This window comes from Bos mutus, chromosome 18 (assembly GCF_027580195.1).
Source record: "Bos mutus isolate GX-2022 chromosome 18, NWIPB_WYAK_1.1, whole genome shotgun sequence".
Lineage (NCBI taxonomy): Eukaryota > Metazoa > Chordata > Mammalia > Artiodactyla > Bovidae > Bos > Bos mutus.
Window position 1 is genome coordinate 13,068,990 of NC_091634.1, and position 25,191 is coordinate 13,094,180.

Below are 25,191 nucleotides of genomic sequence, written 5' to 3' on the forward strand. Positions count from 1 at the left end.
AGAACATACTCAGAGAAAGATTGGTGGCATGAATAGACTCTGGAGTTGTTTCTGTGGCTGTGTTTGGTCTTGGGCTGGGGATCTTTTGGGGAGATTGTTTCTCTTTTTTTGTTTAAAGAGCAGACCTTTACTTTCTCCCAGGTCTCAGGGCTGAGAAGCCCACTCTCAGGGCGTCCACAGGGCTGGTTCCTGGTGGGTGCTGACTTGCTGGTCACTGATGGCTGCCATCTTGCTGTGTCCTCACATGGCAGAGGAAAAGAGCAAACTCTGTGGTGTCTCGTATTTACTTATTTATTTTGAGTTGGAGGATGATTGCTTTACAATGTTGTGTTGATTTCTGCCGTAATCAGCATGAATCCGCCATAGGTATACACATGTCCCCTCCCGAGACTTGGGTTTATTCATTGTGCCTTCAGTGGACAGCCAGGTGCTGGGCTGGTGTGCTGAATTAGCGCCTGTGGCTGTGGGGAGAGTTGATCACGGGGCACACAGCACCCAGTGCAGCCTCTCAGGTCAGGAAGGCTTCCTGGGGGAGGCATTGGTTCAGCTGAGACCTTAGAGAAGAGGGAGAACCCCAGTACATAAAAGATGTGGGAATGGAGGCCTGAGCGACAGAAGTCTGGTAGAGGGTGGGAGTGGGGGAGAAGGACCTGGGGAGGTGGGTGGTGGCTGGTGTGTGATCATCCTTGTTGTGGTTATTAGCATTTCTTGAGGGCTTTCTAGGTGCCTCTCGACTTACACGGGGCCTTCTCTGGTGGAAAAGACTTCGTTCTTTTTTGTGTGTTCTGTGCACTCTGGGGAGCCATGGAAGGGTTGTGAGTAGAGAGGGACACGATCAGATTCAGGTGGAGTATAAGGATGGGTAGCAGAGGCTGGGAACCCAGGAAGAAAGCCTGGGTGGGAGGGGAAGTGGGGTGGGAGACGTGATCTGGAAGCTGGTGGATGGGTGGTGGGGACTGCGGGGCTGAGCCGGGGTGGTGGGCAGCAGAGGCCAGGGCCTGAAGGCCCTGGAATCCCAATCTGGGGGGCCTGGGTCTTTCCCAAGGCCCGTGGGAAAGCACAGGTCAGATTTGAGGGTCTTCGGGCTGCTGAATGGGAAACAGATTGGAGGATGGGAGGCCGAGAAGGAGATGGGGTGGGTCCTCGTGGGAGGGGACGGCGCTGGACTTGAGCCACCTGGTCAGGAGGCCGGGGTGGAGACTGTGGTTGCATTAGGATCGAAGCACAGACTGTGGGACATTTCAGAGTGAGGGTCCGGTGGCCCTGGGTGTGTTCAGTCTGTGGGCATGAGCCCCTGGGGTGCCGCCGTACTTGCCAGGGGAGGGAGCCCCTTCTGGGCCCTGTCTTTGCAGCCCCGAGTCCAGGACATGGCTTCTCACCCGCTGTTTACTTCCCTGTCACTGTCCGTCTTGTCTTCCTCCGGCTTCCTCCCACTCACCTCCCTTCCCTCTGCCCAGGGCCTGGGCAGCCTGCCACCGTCACATGCCAGGCAGTAGTGTGTCCGGCCCACCAGCTCCCCTGGGGCACGAGAGAAAGCTGATGCCCACGGTGTCCCCAGGGCCAGCTGCCGCTTCTCTGGGGGCCACCGTAGCTCCTGACCTGCTGTCCGCAAATAACCCCACGCCAGGAAAGGCAAAAGGCGCCTTGGGCTCCATGGCCTGCGGCCAGGCCTGTGGCTCCAGGTAGGGGCCCAGCTGGTGGCTGCCTCCCCCTCTTCTCCCCTCCGCCCTGGGAACCTGAGACGAAGCAGCGGCCTCGGCGTCCGTCAGTCTGTCGGCTGCCGGTCCGTGAGGACAGAAGCAGAGGTCTCGGGGAAGGACCAGGGCCTTGTTTCAAGCCCCCAGGACTGGCTCCCGGGCCCCAGATAAGTGCGTACGCAGTTGGTTCCTTTCTTGTTCAAGATCTGGAGCACCGAGACCTTCCTTTCTTTTGTCAGCTGGTGGGGACCAGGAGGCTGAGGGAGTGACATGAGGTGGCCTGGTGCTGGGTAGGGGGTGGTACTCAATTTGCTAAAGGTGGCAGGTTGGTGGCACCTGGTTTGGAAAGGAGAGAGAGTGAGCGTGTGTGCGTGTGTGTATGTGTGTGTGTGTGTGTTTGGGGGTGGCAGGCAGATCCTGGTGGCTTTGAGCACGCCCTCAGGTGCCCGGGGCTGTCTGATTCATCCCAGGTGACCTCAGCGCCGGGCCTGGAGTGATGCAGGGGGCGGAGCCTCCCACCCAGTCAGGAGTGGCGGTGGTGGGGCTGCCCTGCTGGGCAAGGGGTCCTGAGTACGGGGCAAGGGCATAGCCAGGGCCCTCTGCTCCTTCCAGAGGAGGGCTCTGAGGACAAGGTCGTGTCCTTTCCTCCCCAAGACTGGGTCCCTAGGGACCAACTGCCTCTCACTGTCCCCCTCCACCAGCTTGGGCCCTGAGGGCTGGTCTCTCCCCACCCTCCCTGGCTCCACCCTTGCAGAGCTGCCAGAGGGGCTTCAGGCGGGGTGCCCCAAGGGAAGGGGTCATGGCCAAATCCCCCTGCCGCTCTGACTGACGGGCTCCTTTATTGTCTTGCAGACTGTGCTCTGTCCAGCGCACCTCCTGCATGTCCTTCTGCCCTGAGCTGTCCCGAGCGAGGTGACAGCGTGTCACGCTGCCACCATGAACGAGGTGTCTGTCATCAAAGAAGGCTGGCTCCATAAGCGCGGTAAGGGGCTACGTTTACTCACAGGATTGCACGTCTCCCCCTTTTGCCCCAGCTCTCCTGGCAGCTGTGCCCTGAGAGGCAGAGGTACAGGGTCTTTACCACCTGAGGAGCCAGCATTCCGAGCCCTGCCTGCCCACCCTTGCCAGTGGCTTCTTTTCAGCCCATGTCTTGGACTCTTTGAAAGTAGTCTGGACGGAGGAGCTGTGGCTGCGTCTGGGCCTGAGTCTCCAGGCCTTGCTGACCCCCTGCATGAACCCCCATGCCAGGCCTCAAACTCTGCCTCTGCATAAGTGTTCCTGTTCATGGTCCCATTTTATAGATGAAGAAACTGAGGCCTAGAGTGGGTAAGTCACTTAGCTAAAGTTACACAGTGAGGCACTATCCCGCATTTATCCATGCAGCAAATACTCAGAAGGTGCATGGTGTGCCAGGCTGGCCATCCCAGGCTCTGGGGGCACTGTGGTGTCCTCATGGAGTCTGCGATCCATTGAGGGGCGGAGGACAAACAGTAAACTGATAGATGTCAGGTGATGATAAGTGCCATTGTGAAGAGTAGGAACTCTGAGGGGAACGCTGGAGAAAGAAGGGGTTCATGGAAGTGGCTCTGACGAGGGACCAGTATGTGGAGGCCAGGAGCAGGTGAGGGAGCAAGCTACGCAGATAGCCAGGCAGGGGGGTCCCAGGGAATGGGGCAGTGAGGACAAAGTGGGGGGCGTGTGCCTGGAAATAGAGAGTGGGCCAGGGTGGCCAGAGCAGAGCGAGCGAGTGAGCGCGAGCCGGAGGAGGCGGGCAGAGCCGTGACGCAGCACCGGACCAATGGCGCCTGATGCCGTGGAGGGGCTGGAACTCGCCTGGCATTCGGAATCCCAGGATATTGTGAGCGAGCTCGGGACCAGGTCTGGTTGTGCTGGTGGGCGGCTAAGAGATGAAGTCACTTACAGGGGAGACACTGAGAGACTCGACCCTGGGGCCCCAGGCCTCTGACCCAGCACTTCCGCACTGAACGGGCTCACTGCTGTTCGAGGCAGCTGGGAAGAAGCACGTGCCGAGAGCCAGCTTGCCCAGGCACCCAGGAGTGAAGGAACCCGGCTGTCCTAGCTTCCGCGGACCTTCCCCTGCAGAGTGGGGTGCCCGGCTTGGGGGGGCTGCCACTTTGCACGCTCTCATTCACTCAGCAGACGTGCATCAAGTAGCTGCCATGTTTTAGGCACATTCTAGGCACTGGGGATACAGCAGTGAACCAGATGGGCCCGCGGTTCCCATCCTGTGTTGATGTCATACATTAAGTAGGAGAGACAAGGGCACCTGAGTAGAGGAGCGTGTCCAGTGGGGCTAGTGCCTCGGAGAGAAACCCAACAGTGTGAGGAGAGGGGTGAGGGAGCTATCAGAGACGGGCCGGCCAGGGAGGGTCTCACTAAGAAGGGGTGTTTGAATAAAGATCTGAAGGAGGCAAGGGAGTGAGCCCCACAGTTAATGGGGGACATGGGTGAAGGGGACCGAATTCGTGAAGGGGAGTGGGCTGGGCATGCTTGAGGCGGGCCAGGAAGCTGGTGGGCTAGCCCTACCGAAACTGGGAGAAGTGCCCGCGCACCCTGCACTGCACCCAGCCCACCCACCCGGAGTGGTGCCGAGGGTCCCCCTCCCCCCGGCATGAGCAGGAGAGGAGCCTTCCCAGGCAGGGTGGTATTCAGGGCCCCTTGGCCTAGCTGCCTAGATTGGGCCCTGAGTTTGGGGCTGTTGATGGAGCCCTCTGCACCTTGGCGGGTGTCAAAGTTGTAACCCTGGTCCTGCCACTTCCTCTCAGTGTGACTATCATCTCTCTGAACCTTGGTGTCCCCCTCTGTAAAATGGGTCAACAGCCCAGGGCTCTGGGAGTGTCAGCTTCATGAGAGCAGGGGTTTATCTGGCTTGTTCACTGGGATAGTGCCAGTGCCCTAGAAAAGCGCTTGGCCTGCAGTAGGCACTTAATAACTGTTGGATGGATGCTTGGGATCGTGTGTGTGGAAGGTATGAGTGTAATAGCATGTGCCAGGTCTCAGGCTCCTGAGTTTTCTGAGGCCGTGGCTCTCTAGGCTGGGATGGGACCTTCTCTGGAGGTGGCTGGAGAACTATGGCTGGGCAGTGGCTCCCGAGGCTGCTGGTGGCATTGAGTGAATCTCAGCCCCTCCCAGGCCTTCAGAGTCTCCGTTCATCTACGGGGGCCCAGACAAGCTGCTGAGATGACCTTTTGTCTTGGCTTTGTACCATACCCACACACACTCATGCAGTCTCTCCTGTGTCTCCCAGTGTCTTTCGTTCCAAGCAGCAGCCAGCAGTGGTGGGCAGGGTGAGGTGGGCCCTGCCGCCCTTGAGACACATGCGCCACCCTGCCCTACTCCTGGTGGTTGAAATAACAGCAGCCCAGCTTACTGTGTGCCTACTCGGTGCTGGGCCTGGGGCTGTGTTCACAGGAGGCCCAGTTTTGTTGAGTTTCTGTTACTGCCCTGTGAGGTGGCACCACCTTGCAGACTGGAGGCTGCAGCTCAGCAGGAAGACTGAGTTGCCTGGGGCTTCAGCAGGGAGGTGGCAGCGCCAGGGTTCAGGCTCCAAGTCCTGAGCCAGTGCCTGGCTCACATGCTGCCTCTGGCTCAGCAAGGTCCACTCAAGGATCGGGTCCTTCATGCCGTGTGTGGGTCCCCTTTCTGACACAGCCTCAGCACACTCTTTGCCAGGCCCCTCCGGGCCGGGCCACGTCTGACAGTTTACAGGCAGTGTTGATGTCTATGGGCAGAGCGAACCCAGGTTCCAGTCCCAGCTCTCCCAGTTATCAACCATGAGCCTCAGGCAAGTGGAACCTCTTTGTACCTCAGTTTCCCTATCTGTAAAATGGGATTGTTGTGAGGGTGTTTTCCCTTCTAGTTTTTTTGTAGCTTGTTACCGACATATAAAACCTCACAGGTAAGTGCCTGGATCATAAACTCACTCCAAAACCTGTGTCCAGGTCAGGAAATAGAGTAAGTCAATCCCCAGAAGGCTGTCTGCCTCTTGCAAGCAGTAACCACTCTCCTAACCTCCAATAGCATCGGTGAATTTGTCTAGTGTTGTTTTTGTTTCTCAAATTGAGGTAAAATTTACACAACACAGAATTAAGTGTTTTAAAGTGCACAGTTCGGTGAGTGGCCCTTAGTACTTTCACAGTGCTGCGTGACCACTAGCTCTGTCTAGCTCCGGAACATCTTCATCTGCCTGAAAGGCTGCCCTCCACGCCTTGCGTAGTCAGCTCTCAGTCTCCCTCCTCCCAGCCCCCGGCAGCCGCCAGCTCGTTTCTTGTCTTTATGGATGTACTTACTTTGGACATTTCATATACATGAAGCATACAATATGCGGCTACTGAAGTCTGGTTTCTTTGACTGAGCATGACGTTTTTAAGGTTCATCTACGCTGTAGCATGTATCAGACAGTACTTCATTCCTTTTTATAGACAAACAATGTTCCATTGTATCAATATATCACATTTTCTTTATCCGTATGTCTGTTGATGGACATCTGAGTTATCCCTGCCTTTTGGCTGTTGTGAATAGTGCTGCCATGAATATTTGTATACAAGTGTTTGAGTACTTGTTTTCAGTTTTGGGGGGTATCCACCCAGGAGTGGAATTGCTGGGACATACATATCTATTGTTGTTGAGTCACTCATTCATGTCCGACTCTTTGCGACCCCATGGACTGTAGCCCACCAGTCTCCACTGTCCACGGGAATCACCAGGCAAGAATACTGGAGTGTTGCCATTTCCTTCTTCAGGGGATCTTCCCAGCTCAGGGACTGAACCCACATCTTCTTCAGTGGCAGGTGGGTTCTTTACCCCTTAACTGCCAGGGAAGCCCCAATAGGTATCTGTTAAATTATATTGCTTATAATCAAATGTATTCTATGTAGTTAGATAATATAGAAAAAACTATAAAATGTCTGGGTCGCACATTCTGTGCTGTGACCCGCAGTGTGCCTGCGTCTGGCTTTTTGCGGGAGCGCCCAAGTCGCACGGGGCTGCACCGTTTCACATGCCCACCAGCAGTGCGTACGGTTTCAGTTTCTCCAGATCCTCACCCACACTTGTTATTTTTTTTTGAGTTTTTGTTGTTTGTTTTTAATAAAAGCCATCCTGGTGGGTGTTAAGTGGTGTTTCATCGTGGTTTTGATTTACATTTCCCTAATGATTGATGGTGTTAAGCATCTTTTTATATGTTTGTTGGTCATTGTTTATTTTTGGAGAAATACCTTTATAGTCCTTCGTGTATAGCGTTTAGACACTGCGTGCATGTGTGCTCAGTTGTGTCTGACTCCCTGCGACCCCTTGGACTGTAGCCCACCAGCCTTCTCTGTCCCTGGGATTGTCCAGGGAAGAATACTGGAGTGGGTTGCCATTTCTTCCTCCAAGGGATCTTCCCACCCCAGGATTGAACCCGTATCTCCTGTATCTTCTACACTGGCAGGCGAATTCTTAACCACTGAGCCACCTGGGAAGTCCTTCACCCACTTTTTTAAATTGGGTGTTTTTTTTTTTTTTGGTTGTTGCTGAGTTGTAAAGTTCATTATGTATTCTGGATACTAGACTCTTATGAGACATATGATATGCAAATGTTTTCATCCATTCTGTTGGTTGGTTGTCTTTTTATTTTCGTGATAACATCTTTTGCACAAAATTTTTTATTTCAATGAATCCACTTTATTTTTTTTTTCCTTTGTCATCATATCTAAGAATCTGTTGCCAAGTTCAAGGTCACAGAGGTTGACCTGTGTATCCTTCTAACAGTTTTATAGTTTTAGCTCTTATTTTTAGGTAGATGCACTCTGAGTCAATTTTTTAAACCTGGTGTAGAGTTCCATGTCTGTTCTTTTGCATGTGGGTGTCCAGTTTTTCCAGCACTGTTTGTTGCAGAGACTGGTCTTCCCCAGTGGAATGGTCTCGGTACTGTTGTTGAAAATTCGTTGCCCGAAGTTGTGTGGATTTATTTTTTGACTCTCAGTTCTGCTCCTTTGGTCTGTATGGCTATCCTATGCCACACTGATTTGATTATTGTAGCTTTGTAGTAAGTTTTGAAATCAGGAAGTACGAGTCCTTTCTCTTTGTTCTTTTTCAACATTGCTTTGGCTGTTTGGAACCGCTTGCCACATGAATTTGAATTCTGTGTAAATTTGAGGGTTGATTCTTCCTCAGCAGCAAAAAAGGGCTATTGGAATTTTGATAGGGAATGTGTTAAATCTGTATGTAAATGGCTTTGGGTAGTATCGCAGTCTTAATGCCAAGTCTCAATCCACGACACAGGATCCTTGCATTTATTTAAGTCTTTAGTTTCTTTCAGCAGTTTTTTTTTTTTTAATAATTTTTATTTATTTCTGGCTGTGCTGGGTCTACGTTGCTGCACGGGCTTTCTTCTAGTTGCAGTGAGCAGGGGCTACTCTCGCTGTGGTACACAGGCTTTTTATTGCGGTGGTTTCTCTTGTTGCAGAGCACAGGCTCTAGGGCACACGGGCTTCAGTGGTTGTGGAAATGGGCTCAGTAGTTTTGGCTCCCGGGCTCTGGAGCGCAGGCTCAATAGTTGTGGAGCGCCGGCTTAGTTGCTCTGAGGCATTTGGGTCTTGCTGGACCAGGGATCGAACTTGGGTCTCCTGCATTGGCAGGCAGATTCCTTACCAGTGAGCCAGCAGGGAAGCCCGTTTCGTAGATTTTAGCGTATAAATCTTTGCCTAGTTGTGCTGTTGTAAATGGATTTGTTTTCTTTAATTTCTTTTTTGGATTATTCATTGCTAGTACGTAGAAACACAATTTGTTTTTGTGTGTTGATCTTGCTGAATTTGTTAGCTCTAGTAATTGTTTTGTGGATTTTTGTGGTTTTCTGTATATAGGATCCTGTTATCTGCAAATAAAGGTAGTTTTACTTACTCCTTTTCAAATTGGATACTTTTTGTCTTTTTCTCTGGCTAGAACTTACATTACAGTGTTTCAGAGCAGTGGTGAAAGTGGAAATCTTTGTCTTGTTCCTGATCTTAGCTAAGGGAAAGCTTTCATTCTTTCATCCTTGAGTGTGATGTTGACTTGTGGGTTTTTCATAGATGCCCTCTTGTGAAGGAGTCCCCCTTCTCTTCCTAGCTTACTGAGTATTTTTATCATGAAAGAGTGCTGGATTTTGTCAAATGCTTTTTCTGTGTCAATCTAGATGACCTTGTGTTTTTTCCCCCACTTCATTCTGTTGAGGTATACGACACTGATCGCTTTCCATATTTTTGAACTACCCCTGCAGTCCTGGGATAAAACCCACTTGGTCATGGTATATGATCCTTTTATGGTGCTGTCAGATTTGTGGTTTTGCTAGTTTTTGAACTTTACATACATCGAATCATTTAGTATTGACATTTGAAAGAATTCAACAAGTTAAAGCCTCTAAGAAACTTAGGATGGTGCCTGGCAGGCACATAGTCCCCTGTAGTATTATCTAATTATTGTCGTTGCTTGCTGGATGTCCTTCCCACGAGAGGAAACAAGGACTTAGAGAAGCCCAGCCTGGCTTCTGGTGGTGACTACGGGAGCCCACCCTGCCGCCGCAGTTACGATGTACACGCTTTTGGCTTGGCCGGTGGGCTGACGATAAAGAGCGTTCATCGATTTATTGGTGCGCTGGTCCCTGGCTAGGCTGGGCGCTTTGTCTTTGCTTTGTATTTGCCATCTCTCTCTTTTTTTTAAAGCAGCTTGAGACACAGTTCACATACCATTGCAGTTCGGCCACTTGGGGCCTTGAGTGTATTTAGAGCTGTGCTTCCATCACCACAGTCAACTTCGGAACATTCTCACTACCCTAAAAAAGGACCCTCCAGTCCCCACCCAGACTCGCCCCCTCCTCAGCCCTAGGCCCACTAATCAAGTTTTCATCTTTAGAAGTTTCCCTGCTCTGGACATTTTATATAGATGAAGTCATATAATTTGTGGTCCTTTGTGACAAGCTTTTTGCAGTTGGCGTTGTTATGGTTCACCCACCTTGTAGCGTGTATTAATACTTCGTGTATCAATACTTTTTTTGGCCGCATTGCATTGCATATTGGATTTTAGTTCCTCGACAAGGGGTCAAACCCTCACCCTCTGCATGGAAGTGCAGAGCCCTAACCACTGGACCGGCAGGGAATTCCCAATACTTCATTTCTTTTAATGACCAAGTAATACTAATACTCCATCACACGGATCTGCCACATTTCGTCTATCCATTTGTTAGTGGAGGCACTTTGGAGCTTCTGCTCTTTACTATTAAGAATAATGTTGCTATGGGCATTTATATATATATAAGTTTCTGTGTGGATGTGCTTCACCATTTCATCTTAGTCCTTCGCCACCCCTCTGAGGAGCGTGTGTGTGTGTACGTACATGCGTACGTACACGGGGGCCTTGGATATTCGTGGTTAGAACAAATGGAGGGGTCGAGGAGCACATGGAGGGCACAGCAACAGTAACACCGGCCTGGCACAGCGTTTGGACATTCGATCCCCCGCACAGCTGTAGAGTGAAAACCCGCCCATGGGATTTGGGCCTCCCCTGGGACTGGGCCACGCGCTGGCAAGGATGGCTCACTGCTGGCCACACTGTGAGGCAGCTGGTGCCCCAGGGCGGTGCAGCGCCTTCCTGCCAGGCGTGACCTCTGGATCACTGGGCCCAGCCCAGCGCCCAGCCTGCGTCAGCTGGGGCCGCCTGGAGGGTTTCTCCGGGAGAAGCACACTCCTCACCCTCTTGTCCATCTTCCTCCCAGTGTGGGGCCCCTTGCCAGGCACTGCCCCCTAGGGCTGGCTGCCCTGACCTCTCTCCCTCCCGCCCTGCCTGTTCAGGTGAATATATCAAGACCTGGCGGCCCCGGTACTTCCTGCTGAAGAGCGACGGCTCCTTCATTGGCTATAAGGAGCGGCCTGAGGCCCCCGACCAGACCCTGCCCCCCTTAAACAACTTCTCTGTCGCAGGTGCGTCTTGGGGGCACATGGGGCATGTTCGGTCTACGCTGTAGGCCTGTCTGGGGTCTGTTTTCTACTCTCTCCTGCTCCACCTCTCTTTCCTGGGCCTGGGGGCTGTGTTGATCGCCAGTGGAGAGCTGGAGGAAGAAAGGAGCCAGGGCACTTTGCAGCCTTCTGGCCCCTCTGTGGCACCTGAGGCGGAGCCTTCTAGCCGGAAGCTGACCAGTGAAAGCCTGGCCTATGCAGAACCCCTGCCTGGGCCTCATAGAACCTGCCCTCCCCCCGCCACCACCTTCCTTCCCCGCTGACCCGATGAGTCACCACGTCCTTGTCACACCCGCTAAGAATGTTTCAAAGTCACTCATCTCTACTGCCACTAGGTAGCCCAGACACGGTCCTTGCCCCACCAACCCTCTGCCCTAGCCTCAACCCCAGCCTCGCCTCTCGAGCAGCCCACCTGCTCTTTCTGGAATCCAGCCCCACTCCCCTCTCCATCCTGCTTAAAGCCCTGCCTTGGTGGCTTTCCCATGTGCTGGTGACCCCAACACGGCTGTCCCTGGCCCTGGCTGCCCTCCCGAACTCCCCACCTGGCCTGAGCTGCTTTTCTGCTCATCTCTTTTGGGTATTCTTGAGTGTCCCGCGGTGAGATCCCCTCCGTGAGCCACACCATCCTTTGAGTCCCCTCTCCCTCCCTGAACTTCCCCACCCACCCGCCCCCGTCTCTTCCGGGAGGGCCTGGTTGCCTCTCATCCTCAGGCCAGGGCAGCGACCCAGATGCTTCTACACACCCCACTGTGGCCCTGTGGTCTCTCTGCCTTCCCTCCCCTCCCCTGCTCTGGATGGCCCCATGCCCTCCCTGGGCTTCCAGCCTCCCTTCTCTCTCCTCTACACAAAAACCAGAGGGGGCTGTTTGAGTCTGTTCTTGGCTCTTCCTGCTGCCTCAGGACACAGTCCGGGTTCGTTGCCATGCCCCCGAGCCCTGCAGGCTGGCCCCTGCTCACCTCTCCAGCCTGTCTCTCCCTTTTCTCCTTCTCACACGGAATTTGCTCTTCCCTAAGTATACCGCGCCCTCTCTCACCTCTAGGCTTCTGTGCCCAATGCCCTCTTCTGCCTTCAGAGCTCAGTACAGGGATGCCCTTCCTCTGGGAAAGCCTTCCAAGCCCCTGGACAGGGTTGGCTGCCTCTTTGAATGCCCCTCCATCCCCCATCACAGCCCTGACCACTGAGCCATCGCTGTTGGGTGGGCTGTCCCCCTCACACACACACACACACACACACTGGACCTGTAAGGACAGGCTGTCTTGGTCAGTAGTGTCACGGGGCTAGCACCTGGGGGTTAACTTGGGGAATGCGGGCTGCCCCTCACACTCTCTGCTCTCACCCCTCTTCTGCAGAATGCCAGCTGATGAAGACCGAGAGACCTCGGCCCAATACCTTCGTCATTCGCTGTCTGCAGTGGACCACAGTCATCGAGAGGACCTTCCATGTTGACTCCCCAGACGAGAGGCAAGTAGGGGCCTCAATGTGGCCGCCCTGTGGGAGGGGCCAGGCTCAGTTTGAGACGAGGGGTGCAAAGGGACAGATTCCCCTGCGCCCCTACCTAGGAGTTTCCCATCTCAGCCCTTGTGCGAGCTAGGAGGAGCAGGGGTTCTCCCTGTTCTGTGTCCTCAGGTGGGAGGGTGTACTGGAATCACGATAGTTTGTTAGCAGTGAGGTGCTCTGGGCCTCTTCAGGGCCTCTGTTTATCCAGAGACCTGCAAAGGGTCAGGGAGCTGCCTTTTTGATGAGCATCTCCATTGATACAGGGGCAGGTGGTCCAGAGATTCCGTTTTTTAAAAGATCAACTTATTAATCAGAAGAGATAGCAGCTTCACCTAGTTCACAAATGCAGAACAGCACGAGGAGGTGTGTAGCGAAAGCGTCACTCTCACTTCAGCCCTGCACACTGTGTCCCCACCACCAGGCTGACTGCTGTTCTTGCGTGTCCTGCAGGAGCTGCTTCTCACTGAGTGTGGATAAGCTCGTTCAGACATCACTTCTGTGCCCTGCTCCTCTTGTTTTTCCTTTTTATACAAAAGGTGGCACTGTGCCCAAACTGTTGTTTTATTTAATGCATCTTGGGGACTCTCTCTGCTTCTGTGTGTATACAGAGATGCTGCTGCTGCATTTTTCTTTTCAACAGGTGTACATCTGTGTCCCTGAGTTTAGCAGTTCTTTATTAATGGTGATTGGGGTTATTTCGACCTTTTGGGCTTATTAGAAGCAGTGCCACAGTCTACGGGCCATGCCACCCTGAACACGCCCGATCTCATCTAATCTCAGAAGCTAAGCAGGATTGGGCCTGGTTAGTACTTGGATGGGAGAAGCAATGCCACAGTGAAACAACTTGTGGTTACCTTGTTTGACATACTTGCAGGTAAATCTGTAAGGTGGATTCTTAGATGTGGAATTGCTGGGTCACAGGGAATATGCATTGGTAATTTTTATTACTAATTCTGTTGGTACTAGGCATAATAGAATTCTAATTCTAAGAGGGTTATGCCTATGTCTAAGGGTTCTCACAGCCTGTGTTTTCAAACATTCAACTTTTTACCAAACGTTTGGTGAGTGTGTGTCCTTATGTGTCATGTGCTCAAGGGCCATGTGAGTTTCTGTTTCTGAATTGTCTGTTTATGTCCTTTGTCTGTTTTTCTTTGGGGTACTTGGTCTTTTGCTTATTTATTTCTGAAAGCTCTTTATAAATTAGAGAGCTTAGCCCTTTGTAATGAGTGGCAAATATTTTCCCCTCATGTTGTCCCTTTGGGCTTCACTTTGATAGATTTTTTTTTTTCCTTTTTTTTTGGCTGTGCCGTGTGGCATGTGGGATCTTCATTCCCTGACCAGGGTTCGAACCTATGTGGCCTTCATTTTGAGAAACATTTTTTTAGCTTGTCTTTGGGGTGAGGATTCAGCTAATCCTCTGGAGCACCCTAAATCAGTGCTGTCCAAGAGAAGCTTCTGCTATGGTGGAAATGCAGTGTCCAGCAGGGTAGCCACTAACACGTGTGCCTGCTGAGCACATGAAATGTGGCTCATGAAGCTGTGAAACAGAATTTTGTATTTTATTTAATTAATTTAAATTTAAATAGCTGCCTAAGGCTAGTGGCTACCCCTGTGGGCAGTGCATTTCTAGAGCGAAAAGACATGCTACTGTAATCTAAACTGTGTCATTGCAAAGCTTCCCAAGGTCGAAAATATACTTGCCCCACTATGGGGAACAGAATGGTCATCTCAGGCCCCCTGAGATATTACTCAGATGAAAACTGGGCACAGGAAACACGGCGTGCCAGTAAAAGCCAGTTGGGATCAGAAGGTGCATAGGGTCTACGCGTTGGGCTGAGTTTTGAGGAATGGGGGAGGAGTCAGCCGCGGAGATAGGAAGAAGAAGGTGGCTTCGGGAAAAGGGACCAGCCTATGAAAAAGCCTGGATGCGAGGCAGCCTGTCATCCCAGGGATCGCAGAGGGTTCTGCATGACTAAAGAATCAAGAGCTAAGGGTCTTGGAAGAGGGAAAGTGGAGGCCTTAGAGCTGGCGAGCTCAGCCGGCGCCTGGGCTCCAGACGGAGGTCCCCACAGAGCTTGGCAAGCAGTGAATCAATTGGGGTTTGTCACAGGGTTGCCGGAAGATTCAGGGGGATGATAAACAGGAAGCCCTGGACTCAGCAGTACCTGGCACACGCTTTGCAAGCCTGGAGCAGGAGCCGTGGGGAGCCGACAGAATTTTAGTAGCAACAGACCTGCTCTAGTTTCCATTTTCATAATGCCATGCTCTTTGGCGTGGGGAAGAGTCCCTTTACTGAGACCGAAGGGACTGGAGAGCCCCCACTTTCGTCCTTTGCTTAGTACCTGCTGCTGCCACTGGAGAGAAATCTAATGGGATTGCTCTGAGACCAGACCCCAGATTCCTGACCTTAACCCTAGGGAAGGCATGAGCCTGAAACCCAGGAGAGGGAGGCTGCTCTGCTTATGACTGTCCTCGTTGCCCTGCCAGGCCTGAGCCTGGGGAGCGGGGGTGGGGTGGGGGCCGACGGGGCCACTCCGGTGACTGGTCGCCGCTGCAGCAGCCTGCTCGCTTCCTCCGCCAGCAGGCTCTCCCCAGGGCAACTGGAGCAATTCCACTACTCCCTGCCATGACTTGTTGTTTCAGGCGGATGGGACAGTTGAAAGACCACTGTCGTAAATGAACAGCTAGATACCCTGCACTTAGGTTCAGCAGTTGAGCATATGCCATGTTGGCCTCATCTGGCTGTATTTTATGCTGAATCTTGAACTTCTGTTCATACTTTGTGACACTTTCCTCCTTAATACATCAGCAGGCATCTCCTAAGAATAAGTAGCTTCTTCTACAGAATCTTGGTGCCCTTATCACACCACAGATGATTATTTGTAATATTAATACTTCCTAACATCCTCCCCAGATCTGAGCTATAGTTAAATTTCCCCAGTTGTCCTCAAAATGTTGTTTTTCAGACCAGGATTTGATAAACCAAGGTACATGCTGTCTGTGTCCTGTTATAATCTAGTTTAGCCTTTGTGTCTCTTCCCCCACCATGACACTGATTTTTTTATTTTTTTTCTTTTTTGACAAGCCAGACTGATTGTCTTGTAGGATGCCCTATACTCTGGATGTGTCATATTATTGTCTTTTGGCACTGTTTGCTTTGTTCTTCTGTGCCTGTATTTCCTGTAAACCGGAAATTAGGTCTGAATTAAGGTTGGCAAACTGTGGCCCAACCTCCTATTTTTATAAATAAAGTTTTATTGGAACACCACGCCTATTCACTTACCAATTATCTGTGACTGCTCTTTGCTGTCCTGTGGCAGAATTGAGCAGTGACCGAGTTGTAACAGAGACTGTGTGACCTGCAAGGCCGAAAATATTTACTCTTCGGCTCTTTCCAGGATAAGTTGGCAGACCCCTGGTCTTGGCAGGAATATTTAACAGGGCATCACATTAGTGTGAGCTTTTTTAATGGAAATCTTACCGTGCAGCTTCTGTTTGGAATTCTGAGGCTCTTAGTCTCACTTGGAGTAAACTCCAAAGTTGATGCCCTGTTCTACAAAGACCTGCTTGATCTGGCCTCAGAATACTTTCCTGCCACCAGTTCCCTCACTTTAGCCACTGTGGCCTCCATGCTGTTCCTTAAACATGCCAGGCACATTTCCGACCTCAGGACCTTTGCACTTGCTATTTGCTTGGACTCCTCTTCCCCCAGATGTCATTATATTTCTGCTTTTAACTTTGTGGGGTCTCTGCTCAGATGTCACCTTCTTGGAGGGTCCTGCCTGCCTTCCACTTCTGTTACCCTTAGCCTGCTTTATTTGTCCTCATAGCATCTATCCTACCTGGTGTGACATTTTCTGTTTGTTTATTTGTGCCAGGAACATAACTAGGTGTTCAGTAAATATTTGTCAAATAAATAAAAGAACAGTTAGGACTAATGCTCTGTTGAGCCAGACCCTGTTCTAAGGTCTTCACATGTATTAATTCACTTATCCTCACTACACCTCCAGGCAGGAGTTCCTCACCTGCTAAACAGACATAATGATGAGACATAATGAGACTGAAGCCCAGAGAGGTACAAAATAAAAAAAGAAGATCTGAAGGGCCTATGTTTTCCCTGCCAAGCAGGGCTGGGCCTGAATCAGCCAGGGCAGCCCATTTGAGAGTGTCTGAGCAGAGGGGGACCCCACATGCCTCCAGCTGTGAATGCCCCTCTGATTCTGAGGGGGACCCTGGTTAGGGGAGAGGGCCCCATCTGGCATCAGACCAGCGGTCAGCTGTTCTTCCCGAGGCTGTGACAAGGACAGCCCTGTCACTTCCAGGCCACTGGCCTTCCCTCCAGGGTGCAGTTCATTCTGTTCAGCTGGATGGCCCAGGATCTAGAGTCAGACCAGCCACTGTGCCGCTGTCCCAGTGGGGCTCAGTGGTTATGAGGAACTAGAAGGATGTGGAAGCGTCTTGGCTCGGGGGGCCTGTAGAGTCACACCACCTTTTCTCACCTCCGAATCGTCTGCCACCATCTCCTCTTGCTGTGGGACTAGCCTTGTGCTTCCTCTTGAGACTCTCAGCCTATACTCCACACAGCAGCTGCTGACTTAGAGCAGAAAAGTCAGGTCCTGTCAGCCCTGATAGACCCTTCCAGGACTTCTGTGATGTGAAGGATCAAGACTTAACTCCTTCACGCCGTGGCCTCCCTCCTGTTCTCATCTCTTCCATTCCTCTCTCTCTGTTGGCTGGGCCTTCCACAGACACCCCAGGCTCCCTCCTCAGGGCCTTCGCCATGCTGGTTACTCTGCCTGGATTCTTTTCCCTCCTGGCACTTCACAGGGCTGCCTCCTCTCCTCTGTTTCACTTATTTCACAGCCAAGTGCCTGTTCTTGGCCCTGGGGAGGCCCCATGTTCCGGGGAGGTCCTCCAGGTCCTGACTTATGTGCCACCTCCCTGGAGAGGCCTTCCCAAGCCACCCTCTGAGCCGGGGCTTCCTCTCTGGCCCCTGCCTTGGAGCCCTGACACAGGTGTCTTGAATGTTAGGCCTGGAGCTACAATGGGGCTGGTTCCCTGCTGCACCCCCAGCGCCCGGAAGAAGGCCTGGCACACAGAAGCCACTCAGGAGGGACTGGCTGGGTGACTCCTCACAACCCTTTGAGGTGTTTGCTCTGTCCTGAGCACTTGATGTTGGTGTCTCATTCCTTCCTTGGATAGCCCTTGGAAAGTCAAGTGGCCCGTCTATGGTTGCCTCAGGAAGGGGCAGAGCCCGGAGTCCCTCCAGGCCTTCCAGCTCGAGTCTGTGCTCTCAGCCGTGGTGTTGGGCCCAGGGAACGCGGTGGGCAGACGGAGGTCCTAGAAGTGAGGCCGCCCAGCATCCCACGGCCATTTGGCAGTGGGGTGAGGTCAGGCCCAGCTTCCCCTGCCTGATGCCACCCCGCGGAGAGCGTGGCTGGGTTTGTGTCCCTGGGCCTCTGCTTGCTAACTGCCACTGGGTAACTGTCAGCCCCTCTGTGCCTTGGTCTCCTTGTCTGTAAGAAGAGGTGAATAATAGTACCTCCTTCAGAGGTATGCAGGGAGGACTCAAGGAGTTACTTCACATGAAGCACTTCAGCAGCTCTGGGAGCAAGCAAGTTGAGGGCCCTTGTGTTGTTCAGTAAGGGAGGTCCTCTCGGAAGGTGGGCTAGAAACACGGCGGGGTCAGGGCTCCTGAGAGGCAGCTTGCCTTTGCCGTGCCCTTGGGCTCTGTGCATACAGCGTGGTATCCCTGAGCCCACTGGTGAGCGCCCCCAGTGCCATTCCCCTGGGCTGGAGGGCCTGGAGGAGCGCCGAGTGTGGGTCTCAGTGCCATGGCCCCTGACTGTGGAACGCCCACAGGAGACCCCACCTCCGTGAGCCTCAGTTTCCCATTGGGAGCACGGCTGCTCCCTTTGCAGCCCTCTTAAGGAGCATGGAATGAGGTGGTGTGTCTGGAACCATTATTTTCCTCAGCGTTTCCCTGGGAGCTTTCCTTTGAGGGGTGGAAGGCCCATCAGCCCCAGCCTGGGGAGGAAGCTCCCCTCTGCCCCAGACACCATGTTGCAAACCCTTGAGGAGTATCCTGGACAGAGGCCCTTGCCTTTTCTCTGAAATTCTGAGTGCTGCAACCTTGCTACCTCGGTCCAGTTGGAACCAGATCTGGGGCGTGTCAGGCGGCAGAGAGTCACCCCCGACCAGCCTCCGTGTGCACCCCCGTGGGTTCTGGCTCCAGGTGGGATGGTCCAGACCCCTCCAGTGGAATCTTTAGCCCCTTCCTTGAGGCGAGAACTTTCTCTGGGTGCTGGTTTTGTACATGGCAGCTCCCCAGCGTCTCAGTGCTGCCTGGGTGCTGAGGAGGGGGCGAGCTGGGGGGAGGGGCTCTCCCAGTGCCAGGGCTGCTGTCTGAGCCCCAGCTCTGTAGTGCGGAGGCTCCATCTCTTGTCCATTCAGGCTCCTGAGGATGGACCGTTTCTTCCTTACAGACAGACGATAGTACACACACATCTTGGCCTGCAAATTGCTTTTTCCATGTGGTAGTCCCTCACAATCTCTACATGTGAGGTATATGCCTTTTTTTTTTTTGTAGTATATTCAAACCATTTTAGGAGATGTGTGATTTTTTTTTTTTTTTTTCTTCAATCCATAGTCATATACCCAAAGTCAGCATTTTCAAATTTCTAAGAGGACAGTTCTGGTCTGATAGAGCATGTCGCTGGGTATGTTCCCCTCCCCCACAGTTTTTGGAAACAGGAATATTAATGTAGGGCCAGGGATTTGTCCCATTACTTGTTCCAAGGAGGGCTTGGGTGAAACCTGTTGAGAAATGCCCGTCTGAGGTATTGGGTTGGGAAGGGAAGAGGCTCGCGCCGCTTGGCCTGGCTGTGCAGCAGGCTTAGGGCCAGCCAGGGCTTTGGCTGCCTTGCTCAGTCGTTCCCCACACGTCTCCCGAGTACCCACTGGGGGCCAGGTCACAACCAGCCCCAAATCCCTGCCCTCGTGGGGCGGACACGTGTGGCATCCGGGGCCCCCAGACTCTGCTCAGGCTTGGGGAGGGCTTCTGTGCCAGCCCCTGATAATCGCGCTCCCAGAACTCTCGAGACTGTCTTAGGAAGCAAGGTCTTCTTGAGTGAGTGAGGTCAGGAGAGAGGCAGAGCTTCTAGGTGTGAACTGGGATCCTGGGACTTGGGTACTGCTTTTGCTCAGCAAACCGTGGAACTCAGCTAGAGCTGGTCACATGGCTTTTACAGACATGATCAAAATCCGTAGGGGGCTCAACAAATGTTGGGCTAAACCCCTAAAATTGTGTGGTGGATCCAAACTAGAGGAACCAAACTAGTGGGTCCAAACAATTTAGTATCATTCAGCTTCATCCTTTTTTCTTTTTGGCGTGTGGTCTTTTTTACTTGGGCTTCCCAGGTGGCTCAGTGGTAACGAATCTGCCTGCCAATGCAGGAGACGCAGGAGACGTGGGTTCATTCCCTGGATTGGGAAGATTCCCTGGAGAAGGAAACGGCAACCCACTCCAGTATTCTTGCCTGGAAAATCCCGTGGACAGAGTAGTCTTGGTGGGCTACAGTCCATGGGATCACAAACAGTCAGACATGAATGAGCACAGCAGACAGTTTTTTACTTATTTCTCCTAGGTGTATTTTTCCCCTCTGTACAGACCAGTCTGTTGCAAGTATCAAAAGAAAATTCTTTCCCAGCGAGTTTAAATCATGAGTGACAGAACTAGTTTATTGTTCTTAAACCTGTCTCCCTTCTGCTGGGACCTGCTTCCCTGTTTGGCAGCGTCCCCACCCCACCCCGCCCCGCCCCCGGTCCCACCCCCAGCAGGATGGCCCCTGAGCCACCCACCCCCAGACAGGTGCCTCCAGGGGGTCCTGTTGGTCAGCTCTTGCCTTATAAGATCTCCACCTTCTTTGGCGAATGAACGCTTCCTTCTGTTCTTGGTTTTCCTTTACAAAACACTGGTCACTTGTATGCATGAGCTCGTCATTCGTTCCCAGGGCCTCAGAGGAGCATTGTCTCCCTGGTTCAAGGCTCAGGAAGGCAGCTTATTTCCCAGAGCCTGTGAGGAAAGGTGGTCTCCCCTCTAGTCATGTAATTGCTCCTCGATTTCAAGTGGCCCTCGGGTCAGGCTCTTGGTGGATCCACAGGTAGTCTCTGTTCTTACTCTAGTCTCACCCTCCCCGATCTGCCACAGCCAGGGGGGCCTGTGATGGTTCAGCTCCTCTCGGTCAGGCAGATCTCCCCAGAATGCTGAAAGGTGTTTTAGTCATTTGCTTGTGGGGCTCAGCCCCTCCTGCCCTGAGGCCCAGGCGCACCAGGACTCATGGCTCCCCGGACGCGTCCTCACACAGGGAAGAGTGGATGCGGGCCATCCAGATGGTTGCCAACAGCCTCAAGCAGAGGGGTCCAGGGGACGACCCCATGGACTACAAGTGTGGCTCCCCCAGCGACTCTTCTGCGGCCGAGGAGATGGAGGTGGCAGTTAGCAAGGCGCGGGCCAAGGTGGTAAGTGCCGGAGCTGGAGGACGGGGCCTGCCAGTCTGTGAGCACTCTCAGCCCTGCCCCCCTGGAATTCCATACCGAGAGCTCAGGGCCCCGGCCAGGACAGTTCCTGACTGCCCTGTGGGCGTGGTGATTTCAGGCAGTAGATGGCGTGGTACTGCCCTGGGCCCACGGGATGCGGGGCAGCCTCATCCTGAGCAGTGGTGAAGACCCCTGTGCCCCCACCTTAGAGCCCTAGCTCAGCCCCCCAGGGCCCCGTGCCTGGGAAAGCTGACGGTGGGAGAGCCTCAGTCTGAAGGCCACCTCAGAACAAACAGTTGCTGCCTGGGGCCTCCCTGCTCCCGCCTGAGCATTTTGGCAACAGTGTCCTTTGAATTTTCTCTTTTCTTTGTTAAAATTTCTTCCCACGGGCCACATGCCAAGCTCTGACTGCCCAACTCTCTCCCCATCCCGGGCAGACCATGAATGACTTCGACTATCTCAAACTCCTGGGCAAAGGCACCTTTGGCAAGGTCATCCTGGTGCGGGAGAAGGCCACTGGCCGCTACTATGCCATGAAGATCCTGCGGAAGGAGGTGATCATCGCCAAGGTAGGCCCTCCCTGGGCTGCTGTGGGCCAGCCACCGTGGGGCCCAGCCCGGAGCGTGCCTGTGGTCCGGAGCACACTCCAGGCGGGACACCTCCTGCGTCTGCTGCTGTGTCCCCTCACCCCCAGAGCCACTGCTCAGTCCTGTGGGGCCCTGCCTGCTGAGTCCCCCACCCTCTGGACACCAGGGAGGAAGGAGAGAGTCTGACAGGGGCTTCACCCAGCAGGGCCTGAGGGGCCCACTAGGGCGGGGCCTTGGCTTAGGGGGTCTCAGGAGGAGGCTGGGCTGGAAATGGAATTCTGTTCCTTTTCTTTTACTTAAACTTTTTAAACTAGGAAATTCTTAAAATACGTAAAAACTTTTAAAGAAAAATATAGTGGATTGCCCAGTCTAGTCACCGAGCTTCAGCACTGCCGTTTGGCCAGTCTTGTTTCATTAGCTCTGCTCTCATCTCTTTTTGTTCTGAAGCGCCTTAAAGCATGTTCTGGGCATCAGAGATTCCCAGACATACACGCTTAGCTTTGTATCTTTAATAGGTGATGATCTTAAAGACTGTGATTGTGGTACTGTGGTCATGTCCAACAAAAATTATCAAGCCCTAGATATCATTGGTGTGGGGCAGGGCTTCTCAGCCTCAGATGTGACATTTGAGACCAGACCATTCTCTGCCAGGGGGGCTGTGACGTGCCCCCGCATCCCTGGCCCCTACCAGGGCAGCCCTCCACCCCTGAGTCAGAAACATTCTTAGACATTGTTACCGATGTTATCACAGTATCCCTGGAGACAGACTTGCCTCGTGGAAGGATAGCAGGTGTCTGGGCACCACACTCTCTGGGTACACTCAGTACCAAATTTGAGCCCCTGTTAGAGCCCTGGGGGCAGGGGGGGGGCCCTGTGACACTGCTGCTGGGCCCGCACCGCGAATTTCTGATTCATGGGTCCCAGGAGGGGCCTGATAATTTTTTCCCAAATTCCCAGGCCACACCGATGCTGCCAGCGTAGGGACCACACCCCGGGAATCATTGCTCACAGCCTAGAGTCCTGACTCGGTCTAGGTCCTTCAAGGATATGTATAGGGTCGCTGCCATTTATAGGAACACCACGGCCTGTGGCGTCACCTCAGGCCCCTCAGTGTCTGCGCCCCGCGCCCCCCCCCCCACCTTTGCAGACGCCAGACTTGGCCCGTGGGGTGGGTGGTGACAGCCGGGCCCTCCCTTGTCAGAAGTCTCCATCAGCTTTTCACTGGGTGGTTTTGACAGCGAGTCACTGCGTGGCCGTGTCTGGTCCGGTATTTCATTAGGGCTTGTGAGTGATCATTCACGTTCTCTGCATTAGTTAGGAACGGAGTTGGAGTTCACCAACCCGTTCCTCCCCCATCTTCTCAGGCTGGAGGTGGGGCATGAGGCCGACATGGCGCTGCCCTCCAGCCCTTCACCCAGCCTCCGTTTGCAGGATGAAGTCGCCCACACGGTCACCGAGAGCCGGGTCCTGCAGAACACCAGGCACCCGTTCCTCACCGTGAGTAACACTTGTCTCAAGCAGGGTGCACACGTGGGGCCTCCAGGCTGCCCTTAGGACGGAGCTCGGAGAAAGGCAGCCCCCGGTTCTGTGGAGCACGGATTGGTGTTGGCTTGGTGGTGGGGGTGCAGCTGTACGGGCTCCCCGGGTGGCCAGAACTGAGACACCAGGGTGGCAGCTTCTTTATAGACGGTGGCTTTGTGTCAACCCCTCAGCGTCTGATGATACCAGATTATGAAATGGCCCCAGGAGAGCATGGCTTCTCTCTGTATTGGTTAGAGGTGCTTAGTCCAGCGGGTTGAGTTTTAGGAAGTAATCCTAGAAGCAGATGTACCATCACTGTGCTGCCTGTCCACTTAGGCTGAGCAGACAGACACCTCTTGGGCAGCAGTCTCCATCGAGACCAGCAGATGTCAGTTGGATGGACTAGGTGGAAAATGGTTTAAGGGTCGTTTCTGTAGCTCACTTGCTGTTCGGGTGTCCTGCTGAACCAAAGCACTTGTTTAAATGAGACCTTATGAGGTTCTTCAGTGTGGAAGACAGGGAGCAGTAGAGTTTCTTGAGCAGGGGGTCACCTAAGGGTCCTCTGAGGAACTCTGTCTGGCTCCTTAGAGCACAGTTTGAAAACTACTTGTTTGTTGGAGAATCACTTGTCCAGGCTATCTGGGGAGTTGGCTCCCAAGCCACTGCCAACCCCCAGCCAGCAAACCTCACATGTGTGTGTAAGTTCAACAGTTCTCTGTCCATGGGATTCTCCAGGCAAGAATACTGGAGTAGGTTGCCATTCTCTTCTCTGGGGGATCTTCCCCACCCAGGGATTGAACCTGGGTCTTCTACATTGCAAGCAGATGCTTTACCACTGACCCACCAGGGAAGCCCCTAAGTTTTAACACACTGGACTGTAAAATGGGAAGAAGAGAGACGTGAAACAGCTGTGTTGCTCAGAACATAGTTTGTGCCCTGGCTGTGTCTCTTGGAGGCTTAATTAGAGGCAGAGGACAGGATCGTTGAGCCCTGTAACCCCTTCCCTGCTGTCAGAGCCAGGAGCTCCCTCACTCCCCACAAAAGGTGAAGATGCGATTTGAGCCCTGGTCACGTTATTCCCACAACCTTGGCCAGGGCTGCGGGGGAGAGGGCGGGGAGGGGATCAGCAGCGCCGTGTCTCCTGGGACCCAGCGGAGAGCCAGCCATCTTCCCACCTCCCACGCTGCCACCTTCTTTCCCGCAGGCGCTGAAGTACGCCTTCCAGACACACGACCGCCTGTGCTTCGTGATGGAGTACGCCAACGGCGGCGAGGTCTGCCCCCAAGCCCCGGCCTGCCCTTCTGGATGTCTCGTTCCCGGGTGTGGGGGGCAGAGGGAGACTTACTGGAGTGTCTTTTTCCTTTCGTTCCCTCCCCTGAGGCAGGTGGGGAGACAGGCTCAGAGATGTTAAGTGGCTCGTCTGATTTCACAGGTTTAGTGAGTTGGGGGGCGGGATACAGACTGAGGTCCAGAGGGCTGTGGGGTGGTGGCCGACGGTGCTGCAAGGATGTTCTCAAAGGCTGCAGAGAAAGGGTCTGTGGGTCAGGATCCCTGTCCTCTACTTTCAGCAAGTTCTCCTGATGAGAGACGTCAGCCACTCACCATGCCCACCTGGCACCCACTCCTCGCCCCCACACCCTCTCTCTCCGCCACTCACCGTGCCCACCTGGCGCCCACTCCTCGCCCCCACACCCTCCCTCTCCGCCACTCACCGTGCCCACCTGGTGCCCCTCCTCGCCCCACACCCTCCCTCTCCGCCACTCACCGTGCCCACCTGGCCCCACCGCCCACTCTCCCCTCTCCGCCACTCACCCCCACCTGGCGCCCACCCGCCCCACACCCTCTCTCTCCGCCACCACCTGCCCACCTGGCGCCCCCTCCTCGCCCCACACCCTCTCTCCGCCACTCACCGTGCCCACCTGGCCCTCCCGCGCCCCACCCTCTCTCTCCGCCACCACCCCCCACCTCGCCCACTCGCCCCACACCCTCTCTCCGCCACTCACCGTGCCCACCTGGCGCCCACTCCGCCCCCCACACCCTCTCTCCGCCACTCACCGTGCCCACCTGGCGCCCACTCCTCGCCCCCACACCCTCTCTCTCCGCCACTCACCGTGCCCACCTGGCGCCCTCTCCTCGCCCCCACACCCTCTCTCTCCGCCACTCACCGTGCCCACCTGGCGCCCACTCCTCGCCCCCACACCCTCTCTCTCCGCCACTCACCGTGCCCACCTGGCGCCCTCTCCTCGCCCCACACCCTCTCTCTCCGCCACTCACCGTGCCCACCTGGCGCCCTCTCCTCGCCCCCACACCCTCTCTCTCCGCCACTCACCGTGCCCACCTGGCGCCCACTCCTCGCCC

General features: G+C 53.9%; 1 protein-coding gene across 4 annotated transcripts in view; it reads left to right on the forward strand.

Moving 5' to 3' along the window:
• Window positions 1-25,191, forward strand: part of AKT2 (AKT serine/threonine kinase 2) — a 47,957-nt gene that overhangs the window by 17,483 nt on the left and 5,283 nt on the right. Inside the window, exons 1-8 of one of the 4 annotated variants that reach the window (XM_070387691.1) lie at window positions 1,694-1,872; window positions 2,550-2,679; window positions 10,526-10,654; window positions 12,040-12,151; window positions 20,554-20,707; window positions 21,163-21,294; window positions 22,744-22,809; window positions 24,038-24,106. In XM_070387691.1, coding sequence (XP_070243792.1) covers window positions 2,634-2,679; window positions 10,526-10,654; window positions 12,040-12,151; window positions 20,554-20,707; window positions 21,163-21,294; window positions 22,744-22,809; window positions 24,038-24,106 — 708 coding nt within the window. In that variant the 5' untranslated portion in view covers window positions 1,694-1,872; window positions 2,550-2,633. Of the gene's footprint in view, window positions 1-1,693; window positions 1,873-2,549; window positions 2,680-10,525; window positions 10,655-12,039; window positions 12,152-20,553; window positions 20,708-21,162; window positions 21,295-22,743; window positions 22,810-24,037; window positions 24,107-25,191 lie in introns of those variants that run through there. The other 3 variants (XM_070387690.1, XM_070387688.1, XM_070387692.1) reach the window with 3 other exon arrangements.